At 39.9% G+C, this 14907-nt stretch overlaps 1 protein-coding gene across 1 annotated transcript in view; it reads left to right on the top strand.

The window, feature by feature from the left end:
• LOC139462226 (sushi, von Willebrand factor type A, EGF and pentraxin domain-containing protein 1-like) overlaps nucleotides 1–14907 on the top strand; it is a 104845-nt gene that overhangs the window by 42442 nt on the left and 47496 nt on the right. The window contains exons 2-3 of the mRNA XM_071243820.1: nucleotides 13092–13189; nucleotides 13859–14051. Coding sequence (XP_071099921.1) covers nucleotides 13092–13189; nucleotides 13859–14051 — 291 coding nt within the window. The remainder of the gene's footprint in view (nucleotides 1–13091; nucleotides 13190–13858; nucleotides 14052–14907) is intronic.

Genomic DNA, 14907 nt, shown 5'->3' with positions numbered 1-14907 from the left:
TATGAGCGGCTCCCCGATAATTACCCGTGACGTGACAATGATCTCTTACGGAATCCCCATCCAGGGGTTTATTACAAACGTGACAACTCGTTGACTTCTTGTGGGCCCTCCAATCATCTATCGTCATACGCATGGGTTTCTTACACGATAAATTTTCCCTGATTATTCTCTCTTCATTTTGTAGATATTCTAGGAACTTTCCCGCTGCATTGGGACCTCTGTAAATCACGGGAGTGTTTGTTTTCCCATCATACCTTACAACTATATATCCAAACCCACAAGGAATATGTTCTTGAGTTTTGTACGTATTATTGCTTTGGTTGGTATTTTCTATGGGCTTGATAAACGCTTCGAAGTCGGCGTAAATTACGTACGGTACTGGCTTTTGATTACAATAATGTTCAAATTTTAATATATTTTTTCCCTCTTTAGGCATATCGACCCTGATAGCAGTCTGTCCAACACCTCTACAGTCTTCTTTATGCGTTTCTAATAGATCTTGTCTGCTGTACCCATGCAGGCATCTTTCACAGAAATATTTCTTTTCCTTATGTTTTGTTTGATCGTATAGCACCCTGTTTAAACTCTTTATCAACGTATAATGATATTTTCCATCTTTTTCGATCAGAAATGAATTGATTCTGGGAATATGTTCCGGAGCGGAGCTTATCCTGTGTACAACAATTCCTTTAGAATGTCCGAAAACATTTATAGCTAAATTATTTTGCTTTTCCACCTTATCAATTTGTGATATTGGTGTAGGTTCGAAGTTGAGTCCATCGTTTTGGGGATAGCTAGAAGGTCTATCCGGATTCTTGTCTACGGGGAACAATGCAGATCTTATCATCATTCTTAAACAGTCATCGGATTTATTTTTTACGTTAATTATGGCTTTTTTCTTCTTATAATACGGGGGTAAATCTATATAAGATCCACCTTTGAAGGGCATATAATTCGCTATATCTAAATATAAACTATCAATTCTATCCACACCCCAACCCGAACCTCTATTAGTCCAGCATTCTAAAGTTTCCTGTATCCTCTGAATTGATGTATCTAATGATGCGTCTATAGTATCGGATTCGGTTATAACTTCTTGATTGCTACGGAAATATGGTTCGGTATATTCGACGCTATCGTCTGCGTTACTTTTACTCAATGACATTTTAATCGTCAGCTGGTATTTTATACTTTGTAAATCATCTAATTCCTCGTTAATTTTACTCGATATGATGGGCTTAATATCGTTAACATCCATGTTGGAATTAATATCCATCTTCCAACCTCTTAGATATTTACCAACGCCGGCGGATGTGGTACAAATATTAATTCTTGTTGTTGATTATTATCATCCTCGTCTTGTTCTTGTTGATTATTATCTAGTAAAGCGATCAATTCAGCTCTTCTCATTCGAGAATAACCTCTCAGCCCACTGTTTCTCGCTCGAACTTTGAGTTCTCTAACAGTCAGGAATGGTTCCAAACCGAGTAAGGTAATCAATTCAGCTTTTCTCATACGAGAATATCCACGTAGACCACGTTACTTTGCTATAGCCTTCAACTCTCTGACAAAAACCATAGTGGTTGAATAGTATATGCAAAATGAAACAAATGTCTAATTGGTTGTTTTCATATATCTAAATACGTATTCTCCCCAACCTATTCCTCTCATTAATCTCTCTTCCTAGCATAAATAATCTGATTCCTGACCCTATCAGCACCGTGTTTCTTACATAAACAATAACGACCTTTGACCCCTATCCCGCATTCAGAACATGTATAGTTTATGTGTCCACGCTTGATATAATAATTGTGTATACCGCAGTAAATTTCAACACAGCGGCGGTTACATAGAGTCGTCTTCCCCATGAGTGTAAACTTGCAGTTATTCATGGTATATACATCTATCATATCATTTGTCTAAATGCAAATCACATCTACACTATTGTATAGCTGAAAATCAATAGAGCAGATAACCCCATAATAACAAATGCGACCTCTCGGTCTTTCTGAGCCTCTGACGGTGTATAAAACTGACTCATTGTTGGTCTAGGTATTGGGTCGAGTTTTTCCCCATAAACGAGGAAGTATTCGTGCATGGCAGATTCGACATCCTTAAACGTTTGAATTGAATGTCCTTCCTTAATCAGTTGTTCATGAATAAAGTCTAATCTCTTCATTCTCTGCTGCGTATATTGTAACTGGGCTGCTTGGTATTGTTCTAAAGCTTTATTATGTCATTTACGCTCCTCTTCAACTTCTTTAGCGTTTGATTCCCTCATACTGGAAAATAAATAATTACTCCCCGAAAAAGCTAGAGCATTAACAACAGCTCCACCGACCATCATCGCAATTGATGCCATAGTATATGAATATAAAATATTCAAATGTTTAATTACTTCATAATGTCTTCCGGGATAAGCCCTTGTTTGATGAGCATATCCTTCATTGCCATAGCCAATCCAATATCCAGAACCATCATACCTATATCAAATCCATTAAAATCTAGCTTGGGAGGTGTGGCTTTAGTAATCATTTTAGCCATACGGGCATAGCCAATGGCCAAGCCGGTGACCACCGCTGAATGATACGTCGCGTTTACCAACATTTTACTGTCTGTAACTGGAGTAGTCATGCTTCTTATAGCATTATATGAGGACTAACCTCTAATTGAACTTGTTGTTGCGGCGGGGGTGACGTTTTCTCTTCTCCGGTCTTATAAAAGAACCATACAGCCGCTATACCAGCAACTCCTACTAGTGCCCATGTTTTAATCGGATTTGAATTATTTATTAATTTTGCTTTGCGCGCCAGCCCTCCCTTTCTTCCTGCAGCTATTTTTTTGGGGTTCTTAGTAACTCTGGGTTTTAGTATTTTTTCATTCACATGTGGTGCATTCTCATTCACATCCTCATTCACTTGTTCCGCAATCTGTTGTGGTTGCGCAATCTGTTGTGGTGTCACCTGTTGTGTTTCCGCAATCTGTTGAGTCTCCATTTATATTATTTAGTGGGCACGTATGTTTAAATTGACAATACCTAGACGTTATTAAAGCTGTGGTGAACGGAGCTAAGAACATTCCGAATCTATGATAAAACTCACAGCTCACTGAGCTTATAGCGTGTTCGATGAATGGGTCTTTCTCTAGAGATTCGCATAAATACATGCGATGTTCTGCCGGGATGGGGAGAAACGTACTAGCTACGACTGTGTATAGTTGTAATATAGACGACCCTATAGTTTTAGTCATGGTAGCTCCCAGTCTAGACTCGTAACGCGCGTACAGTTTTTTAATCTCTTCGTCGGTCATGTTATCAATTTTTTCGATGGTATAATTTTCTCCCAAATATTGGGAACATTTTCCACCGGCTACCAAAGCCGCGAGTCTTTCTCTATGTTTATCTGCATGTTGATGTGTATGTTGATCCACATCAGATTCTTTGAGCATTTGTTCGATGAGTCCGTCGCATTCCATAATGTAATACCTAAGGAGATATTTAAGTCTAACATAACGGAATATGACATATCCAATACATCCCGTAATAATGAACTGTTGCGAAAGAATGATGATTTCGAACCACATTTTATGTCATATTAACCGCTAATGTTCAATTTGCTACAATTTTGCTATCTTTTTGCTATATTTGCTACAATTTTGCTACAATTTGCTAAGCAATTGCATAAGCAGCTGGTTGATCGGTTTTTAATACGAGTTTACAGTGCTTCGTCGCCGCTAACACTTTTCTGACTTTGTCACGTTCACCCTTGATATAAATGACATCATTTTCGCGTAAACATTCCTCGAATGAATCTCGGTCTTTGCAATGAAACAGGGCTACCCATTTGGTCTGCTCTCTCAGATCTTTCAGGACAGAGTTGTATTTTTGAGTAAGTACCCAAACGCTATGCTGAGTATGTCGACCGGAGAATGCTAAATACGAAAGCATATCCTTCTTTTTTGTTAATTCTTTACTCGCACTGCAGTCATCTATTACGAAAAGGGTTGATTCTCCTTTGTATTTTTTGTGACATATCTCTCGATAAGTATGTTTTATTAACGCTTATAGTCGGGCACAGAATAATAATATGATCGAAAACGTCCCGATAATGACTTTCTAAAATATCTAGAATAAAGGCTGTTTTTCCACAGCCCGTTTGCCCGCATATGATAGCGCAGTGAGGATCTTTAGGTAAAAGATTATTAATAGATTGCTTGCACGAATCTCCCATTCTGTATATTAAGTTGTGCATCCATAATCACGTACAAATATATGTTTAATTTACCAGCCGATTCCTGAAGCTTCGTTATCTGTATGGTGACACCCTCGCTAGCATTTTCTATTCTCCTCCCACTGCCGTGTAATTGGTCATCGTCCGTTGTTCGCATGTCGAGCCATAGCGCGTACTTCGAGGTGAGGTATTCACCCATCGATACACTCCGAGAGACAAATCTTTCACGACCGCGTTAACTTCCGGAGAACGTTTTATAGAAGGAAGTTTTTTAATCTCATCCCACTGGTGATACGCTAGCATTCCTTGGCTATATAGATGATTAGGAACGCCCTCGATAGTCAATTCTACTTTCGTAATCTTGGGATTGTAGAACTTCTCGGTATTTCTTTTAAACGCATCGGAGGGGTCCTCGAACAACATTAAAATACCCTTCAACGACCTCGTGGGGACATTTAGATTGATATTCCACATCGTATCTTTTTTGTCCCTCGTGATCTTTCGATGTCGCAGCACGCGATCGTACAAAATGGCTAAACTTCCCGAATACTGGTTACGAATTTGTCTGGCTAATTCGGGATCCGTTATCATATTGTACTCGAGCGAGATATTGTCAATGGAATAGCTAGCATCTACATTAGCGGATCTGATTACTCTACCGTAGTCGTTAAAAGTGAGTTCGTATTCTAACCTATCTCCTAGGGATGCTTGATAAAAAGGCATGTGGGAATCTAGTAATTCAAAGTCTAGGGGAATATAGAATCTGTTACCTAATGCTTCGGCAACGGCCTGATCTTTTACGATGGTACCATCACCATTTTCAGCACCTACGCGCAGTCTGTGTTCTTATTACAAATTCCTTGGTACTGTAAGTTTTCCCGCTCTTTATCCGTTCTCCAGAGATCCATGTAACAATAGTATACATCGCTATCGTCGATACTCAAAACCTCATTACCGCTAATTTTAATAGCGATTTTCTTAACGATAGCACGACCTAAGTTCTGAACCGGCTCCCTGTTAACGTCGGTAGAATTCAAAACAATCGTAAATGCTAGTCGGACAGTTCCCGGAACTAACACATCGTGTGCGCCGAGATTAGGAAAGCGAACCAGAAGCGTTTGATTCTGATCGATGGTACTAGGGTTATTAGTTATAGTTACAGACTGACGAATTGCCTTGACCCCTAATGGATCTCGAAGTCTGCGTTGTGGGTTTAACTTGCGTCCGTATTGCGAAGACATTGTTATATTGAAAACATGTACCCTATGTTTAATATAAAAATGACTAATTTTGAACATAATGACTTTGATCTAGATAACATAACTGATACTAGTACCATCGAAGAGGGTACTGATGAAACCAGCTTTATGAACCCAACCGTAAATGATGCCCTTTTACAATCAGCCGTTGATGATTATTACGATGCATTAAAAGAAGATAAAAATTATGTTATCCCAATAGGTCGGGACTATTCAAAGTTTATGCTAGATAGTAAAGGAACATTGCGAGTACGTGACTCTCCGCATATTGAGCTTATGCATTATAGTACTTGTAAGCCCCTAGCCTTGTCTACTATAGCCGGCAGACATACTAAGGCTCTTCAAAACTATGAGGAAAGAACTCGTTAATACAGATGATTTGGAAGCAGCCTCGATGGTGGCCTCGAACAGACTCGGAGAAATCTTAGATACCTACTACGATAATTCAACGTTACAGGTACCACATTCAGAGTTCAGTATTAGGGAATTACGAGGTCTTGACAAGGCAATGCAAACTATGTGGGGAGAACTCATCAATAATACAGCCAAGCTATCCGAAATCGATAAACATATAGCTCAAGAGAAAACAAAACTCGAACAGGCGGGCGATGAATTCAGTAGACGCCGCGTTGCTGAAAGATTGCGTAACCTAGAAGAGGAAAGATTGGCCCGCCTCGAAGCGGCTTCCAGTAAAGGAAAGGCACTTCGTTCGCAAATCAGTCGTATTCGAGAAACTATCGATCAAGTCCTCAACGATGATACTACACTGGCCGATAAAATTAAAACATTGTTCAGAGAACAGGGAATAACAATTGTCAGTATTTTAACCGCGTTGGGATTTATTATATCGACTTTGACTCTCTCGTTAAGAGGTGGTAATAGGGAGTGTTGTTTCCTGGCTATTGAATTTATTAGCTAAGACCACCACTTGGCTTAGTCAAAACTTGTGGGGGTTGATCGTAGCAATTGCAGGGTTGTTGTACGTATTCGCTAAGAACTATTTAACCACCAAATCATGAGTAAGCCAACCGAGACTCCACCCACTACAAGCGCTGTTTTTTCATCGATATGTTGTTGATTTTTAGCCGCAATATGCGGTGACACTTGTGCATCAGTAGATGGTTGAGCGATAGTTGGTGTTTGTGGTTTGACTATTCCCTTTTCGCCCGTGATCGTTTGCGTTATTAATTCGACGTTCATATCTGAATTTATACCTGGTTTTTGTTGATCGGTAGCGATAACAATTTTATTATTATAGCCTATCACTTGACCGATCTTAAGTTCCATATTACTCGGAGACATGTATAGTCCCGGTGCATAAACGAAGTCCACTTTGGATTGAGCGTACTGTAATGCATCTTGAAAACGCTTTATAGACGATGGTATGTCAACTGGTGAATTAATGGCGTCCTCCACGTTTGAGACAAACTGTTTTTGCGCATCGAACGCCGTCCCAGTACCGATAATGGACGTTCGTGTTTGCGATTGCGCACCGAGAATTGCCCATACATAAGTTCTTATCGATTCATTAACTCTTTCAAATCCTGGGTTAGTAAAATTATTTTCCGTTTTATCATTAAGAAATTCATTCCAAGCGTCTGTTGTATCGTTTGGATGCACAAACTTTGTTATAATATAAGGAATGCCTCTCTCAAAGTTCATACGATCTGCTCTAAACTGTTTATCCGAGAGAGCAAAGCTTGAAGGGATCACACCCTCTTTAATTAAATAATCGCTTTTATCTTTAATAGTTCTTTGTCCAGAGTACGGAATACCTAGACCATGGCTAGGTCCTTTAATGCGCCAATCTTTACTCGTAGAAACATTAAATTCATTACAAATACGTTTGAAGGCCCTCTTATCATAAATATTATTTGCGTGATTCCATGCTGGATCCAGCGGTAATGGAGCATTAATTTCTTTAAGTATACGTCTAATCTGATAGTACACGTGAAATAATATAACAGACTTATATAGTTTAAATCCTGGGGCATTAACAGATACACCACATCCCGTTGTGGCACACCATACAGCAAAGTTTAACTGATTCTGCCAAAATTGCATCGGATTTTGAAACCAGTCGTTCACCATTTTATCGTTAGTTGCCGTGAAACTGTATTTTTCAAAGATATCGTGGAATTTAACTAAAAATTCAGCACCAGAGGCAGTTACTATAATCGATTGATTAGTAATGTATCTCGATTTCATATTTAAGTTATGATATAGTATCATTGTATATTTAATATGTATGTTACACTCCCGGGAATAACAAATGGCCAGTCTATTCAACTGCTTCATACTATCGATAACTCGGATGGACAACTAGAAGTCGCTCTATGCGATGTAACGTATTACCAACGGTGGACCAATATAAGTGCTGCGAGAGGAAATAATGAGATATTTATAATAGATGACCAAAATAGAATTAATAGAATTATTACTATACCTGATGGGTATTACAGCATAAGCTCACTCAATGATGAATATTTTAAGTCTGATGAGGAATTTTATAATACTACTAAAATTAGTATCACACAAAATGAGGCCACTGGGGCAGTGACAATCATCAATGGAAACACAAATATACTTATTGGTGAGAACTTAGCATACACACTTGGATTTAATTGGGCAATAACATTATCACGCGGCTTAAAAGTGATTGCAAGTATTAACAACTTACCCGATTTAGTTCCCTATAAAGAGTTGTTCATCCATCTTGATCAAATAAGCACGACGGATAATATTCAACTAGAAAGTCCTTCAACTCTGCTCAGAAGTGTTCCAGTGAAAGATGAAAAATATAATAGTGGTAGAACGGAATCTTTCTCGTTATTACAATATAAAAAATTAAAGCGGGGTATTATTTCAGACCTTAAAATTTCTGTATTAGATGTAAAACACCAACTTGTACATATAGGATACTTAAGTGTAACACTCCATATTATAAATAATGGTTGATTCCTTATTTAAGTTATGATATAGTATCATTGTATATTTGATATGTATGTTACACTCCTGGGAATAACAAATAGTCAGTCTATTCAACTGCTTCGTACTATCGATAACTCGGATGGACAACTCGAAGTAGCTCTATGCAATGTAACGTATTACCCACGGTGGACCAATATAAATGCTGCGAGAGGTTATAATAATGAGACAGAAATAAATGGTCAAAAATACATTATACCTGATGGGTATTACAGCGTATGCTCACTCAATGATGAATTTTTTAAGCCTAATGGAATTAGTCTAACACAAAATGAGTCAAATGGGTTACTGATTTTAAACGCTGGAAAAAAGGATGTAAAGCTTTACAGTAACTTAGCATAAACACTTGGATGGGGAGGAGAAATAACAGTAATCAAGACATCAGATCAGGGACTCTATTTACCCGATTTAGTTCCCTATAAAGAGCTGTGCATCCATCTTGATCAAATCAGTACAACGGATAATATTCAACAAGAAAGTCCTTCAACTCTACTCAGAACTGTTCCAGTGAAAGATGAAAAATACAATAGCGGTAGAACGGAATCTTTTTCAACATTACAATATAAAAAATTAAAGCGGGGTATTATTTCAGACCTTAAATTTCTGTATTAGATGTAAAACACCAACCTGTACATATAGGATACTTAAGTGTAACACTCCATATTATAAATAATGGTTGATGCATCAGGCCCTGGAACGATAAGACAATGTAATACAATTGCGCTTTCCGATCTCGGAGACACAGAAGGATTCGGTAAACCCGGTACCAATGGTAAGTTATACGCTTTACACTTACACGATAATGTATACAAGCGGAAAGAAGTCACATTCACGGGTAATCTAGAAGATTTAAGAGATGTTGACGTTAGTAGACTCCTTAAAACCACTCCTTCAATATTATTTACAGCAGTGAGAATAAATGGACTATGGTCGAAGCAAACATCAAGTGGCTGCTGAATATCGCCATTACCCCACCTTATGCGATGATGGGTAAGGGACATAATTTAACTAAGATAATAAATAGTGGCATCGTACTCGCGGCCTATATCCCGTCAAAACGAAAAAGTGTGTTAGTCACTCCCCTGCCAGAAAAACCAGGTCATATGTTATATAGTCGTCCAGCAATCCTAAATGTTAGTTTAAATTTGGTTACAGAATTCGATGATATTAAACAGAACTTGAGTGCAATACCTAATATTTCTACGCTTATTACTGAAGTCTTGTTCGGAGATGCACCGGTAGATGCCTTCGAAATATTACCAGTTCTATCGATTAAATGGCTCAAGAAACACGAGCGTCAATGTTGCAGTATTATTCATGTTGGAGCATCACCCGTTACAACCCTCGAGGGGGTTCAAATTATTAAAAGTGACAGAATTTCTCTTTCTAAGATATTCTTGCCGTATAATATACATTTGATAAGGTTGATGTATACTCTCAAAACATTTAAGCAAGACCAATTAAAGACTATTATATATTCGTAATATACACTATGAGTTTATATCCAGCGCTCGATGAAAAGATGGAAACTGTTGATGGATTTCGATTACATCAAATAAGCGACATAAAACATCGAATAGAAAAGGATAGGGAGTTGAGACTTGGATTGTATAAAAAGTATCGCAGAGCCATGAATGCTCTGGACGGAGTTGACACCACTCTTGTAGTAGCTGGCATGGGACTCGGTGTAGCCGGTGTCGGTTTACTATCAACTATAATCGCCGCGCCTATCGTGCTCGGCATGGAAATAGGTGCCGGAGTCTCGGGACTGACAGGAATAGCGATAAAATTCATTTCTCGTAGGTTGCAAAAGAAAGCATTAAAACACGATAGTATTCGGATACTCGCCGAAGCAAAGTTGAACAGCATTGAGGATCATATTTCGACAGCAATGGCCGATTGTAAGATATCCGAGGATGAGTTTCGTTTAGTGCTGTCGGAACTCACCAAATACAACGAAATGAAGCAGGAGATTCGATCAAAATCTCGTAAGACCAATGGTATTAGCGAAGACGAGAAAAAAAAGTTCATAGAACAGGGGAGGCAACAAGCGCGTCAATTATTCCGTGCCAAAACCAAAGAACTGGTTGCAGATTAAAAATAAATTGCTTACTATCGTGTGATTACATTTAGACAAATGCTTACATAAATATATAATAATGGAAAAAACTATTAAATGGAGAGAATGACCACAAGGTTTTTATTATATCAGTGATGTCAAACCAACCAAATACGGTAATCAATTGTTTCTTATCAATTTACAAAAAGAGTGTAGTTATATAGTCTGGTCTCCTAGTAAAATGAACGAAGAACTTAATAAAAATGTTGAATATCGCTTTATCGATAAAAATAATGAAGAATATTTTTATTACCATTTAGACTCATCTAAAGCAATGATTGGACCCAGGTATTGGTGAGCTAGAGTCAATTTAGTTTAATCTCATGACTATCGTTGAATCGCATAGTCATTTACGCATAAAAAATGCTACCTGTAGTAGCAGTATAGGTATATGAATCCGGTTCCAGTGGAAGTGAGCCAGAACCCCCATTACCTATACTACTTGGGGTAGTTCTTTACAGACCTTTCTCATCTGATGAGGATATGATTTGAACACATCTACTGCGTAAGATGTTTCGGAAGAGCAAGTTGTGCATCCATACGCCCATGTCACCTCTCTTTTTGAGGAACTATTTTACTCCGCGATTTAGCTGGTTGTTGTATGGCTGTCAGTGTAAACATGAAGTCACACGTACTAAATATAATTGGGTTTAGATCTTGGCCTACATCCTTTGAGGTAAGAAATTGTGATAAAAAAATTATAAGAATTGACTTTCACTTTGTGTGAATTCATTGGACGTTCATACAGTTTGGCCCTCACTCTATGAAGGTTCATACTCCAATGAACTCATACAAAGTGAAGGTCAATTCTTAAATGTATCTTCAGATAACACCCGTGTTTGTGCAGTTTAATCGATCAAAACCATGTGCATAGCACTATAGTGGCAAAATTGTTTTTTTCACGTGCAACTGGTCACGTGGCCATAATACAGCATATGTTTTCAGCCATACTTGTTAGCAGTCACTAACACAAAAAGAAAAACACAAGAAAACAAAAGTCTTTACGGGAATTTGTCATGCCACGCCTTTCAAATGTGCAACGTGAACGTGTCATCGGCAGGTTGCAGACGGGAACGTCCATAGCTGACGATGGGTTCTAGTCGACAGACTGTTTATGATTTACAGACGCGTCTACAGCAAACGGGTAGCACCGCTGATCGCCCTCGGCCAGGTCGACCACGTGTGACGTCACATGCAGAGGATCATCAGATTGTCTTACGTCACCTCCGAAACCGATTTTTGACGGCTACATCAATCAGAAATGAACTGTTTAGGGGTAGGCTGAGTGCGCAAACTGTTCGAAACCGTCTGAGAACTGTTCACCTTCAAGCACGACGGCCATACTGCGGGCCGATTCTGACTCAATTACACAGACGTCAACGTCAATTGTGGGCACAGCGACACTTACAATGGACTCAGAGGAATTGGAATCAAGTCGTCTTCAGTGATGAATCCCGTTTTAATCTTCGATTTGCTGATGGTAGGGCGAGGGTGTGGAGGCGCCGTCTTTAATGTTACGCCCAGTGTTGTGCACAGGAAGTTGACAGATTTCGAGGCGGAAGTGTCATTGTGTGGGGTGCTTTCTGTGGCAATGCACGTTCCAGGCTTCTTGTGATCCGTGGCAACCTCAACGCTGCTGCTTACCGCGACCAGGTACTGGCACAAGAACTTCTGCCTTTTATGGCAGCACATGGACACGGTTTGATCTTCCAACGCGACAATGCCAGACCCCACACAGCAATTTGGACAAGGAATTTCCTTTAGAATGCGGGAGTCAACGTCATGGACTGGCCGTCAGGTCTCCCGACCTCAATCCCATCGAACACGTCTGGGATGCTCTTGGCAGAAGTCTGCGCACTCTCCAAAACCAACCACAGAATTTGCAAGATCTTGGCACCATTTTGTAGCAACAATGGCGTCGTCTTCCCAATCATGTGTTCACAAGCATCACAAGGTCCATGCCGAGGCGTTGTTTGGCAGTTGTCAACGCTATTGAACTTGTGTGCCATCAGATTCTCATGCTTGGGACTTATGATTTAAACTGTTGATGTTACCTTCTCTGATACATTTGTCCGTTGTATATCATATATGGGATTACTTTTAAAAATGTGCAGTTTTTAATTTGACTCAGTATAGTTTGATTTTAGGATATGTATCTCTATAATACAGGCATATCGTAATTTGACAATCATGTTTTACAGGACACCGGACCTTACGCCCTCCAGGCGGACGCTATACCTATAGACTATGGAGGAGGTCCCATAGCTGTGACAAAATATACAATACTTAACTATTTCCCCCCTTGAACTATTCTGTTGGTAACTAGATTTCCTTTAAACACAGAAGCTTGTAACATTAATCTCGGGCCTCTCACGGTATTCGTTTCAATACTCTAAATATGTGTCTGCTTGTATGACCATGTGCTCACTTGTTTAAGGTCTCGCGGCTTGTACAGCACTAATGTAATTATTTACACTGTACTTTTCACTCCCTTAGCATTGCAGCGCAGATCAATGGCTCGCTCAATATTGTTATGCTTGATCCTGTATGTCGCTGTCGCCAACAGTGGAATACTGACTAAGGACTTGCAAAGGGTAGGTACCGTTTGCCCGTGTGTCAATGTGTCGACACATGCAGTTATACCTGTCATAACCTATTTGTGAAATATGTTATGTCTTACATTATTTTATAAACTGCATTTATGTAACTGTTCAATTTAGATTATCATATAATGTTTAATGCATAATGAGTACCATACGTGTACTTTAACGTCGTCTTCTGTGTATTTGTGAATGCGGGTTGAACGCCGCTGTTAACAATATTCCAGTTATATCAGGGCGTGTCAAAGTAATGTGGGAGGAAAGCCTAAAGTGATGCAGGCCTCAGACGTTTACCGCTTCGATGACATCCACGAGGACGGCCATGGTGCTGACAAATAAAAAAAACATATCGGGGCCAATCCGGATCCGGACATAACACTACTCATATCATCGACTTGAAACTTACTTATCATATTAAGTCTTGAAATGATTCCTGTAATAATGTAACAACCCGTATCAACTCGGGCAGAGTTGCTGCCTTTAGTTGTGCAGAATCCTGTTATCGTGGGTTTGAATCTCGGATCGCCCTGATTATGGTACTTTTATACAGCATCATACTCGTGCTTCTAAGACCTGCATCACTTCGGACTTGAGTCCCACATCTAAGATGACACACCATCATATAACTGATTTTTCACTAACTCACAATTGTTGTATTTCCAGATCCAGGATCTAGAGTCTCGAGATGGCTGTGAGATGCCGGATAGATTTGACTCCGATGTGCAGTGCAAAGGAAATGTCCACAGCATATTTTCTGTAGCTGGACAGGTTATGACAATGGCGGACACGGGGACTGTGTGTCGGGCTGGATTTACTTTCGACTTTTTTGCTTGTAAAGGAGGGCTTTGGGTCCAAGGTAATTATTTTGAATCCATCGTTTTTATGAGACATGACACGGAACCAGTTTGATTGTTTGTTGTTTAACTCCGTACTCAGCAATATTCCATCTGTATGAGGGCGGTCTGTAGACAAACACATTTGGACCAGACAATCCAGTTTTTGATATCATGAGTATCAGTCCACCCATGTATCTACGCAATTGGGACACGATGACATGACTAGTGTAGTGGATCACTTTGGCCCCTAAACCAGCAGCAGTTATCTCCCCCTACCGGAAGTGGATTCTCTCCCCCTACAGGAAGAGAGCGCCACTTCCGGTTCCGTGAGGCAAGTGCCTCCAAGATGGAGGAGGGTGTGGGGTTCTTTTGGGGTTGGGTTGTTTGCGGTTTGCAATGATCAAAGCGTTTCTTTAGGGAGCGTTGGGTGTCCCTGAAAATGGACGTTTGAAGAAGAAAAAACACCAACAATTGAACGGGAACTGGAATGGGAACTGGGACAGGAATGGAAACAGGAACGGAAACTTCATCCGAAGAAGGCGGAAAGCTTCCTCATTCGTTTTGCACCGATTCGATTGTCATAGCGTTTTCTGTTTCCAATGCGGTATGCGACTGAAAAGATGGGCGGCCCACGACGATCCTTGGGTGGAACACCTAAAGTGGGCCCCTCACTGCCCGTAGCTCAAGATGACCGGGGTCATGAGACACAAGAAGAACGTGTCAGCTACTACACGTGTCAGGCACTCGATCCACTTCAGGTAGAGGGAGATAGCTCCTGCTGGCTTAGGGGCCAAAGCACTCCACTACACTACTGACATGCACCAACCAAGTCGGGGAACCTTGTCGCCTCTTACGTCAAGCATGGGTTACTGAAAA

The sequence above is a fragment of the Haliotis cracherodii genome, unplaced genomic scaffold (genome assembly GCF_022045235.1).
Source record: "Haliotis cracherodii isolate W230 unplaced genomic scaffold, xgHalCrac1.p SCAF_15, whole genome shotgun sequence".
NCBI classification, from domain to species: Eukaryota; Metazoa; Mollusca; class Gastropoda; order Lepetellida; family Haliotidae; genus Haliotis; species Haliotis cracherodii.
The sequence above is the reverse complement of the archived record's forward strand: the minus strand, read 5'-3'. Positions and strand labels throughout refer to the sequence as shown.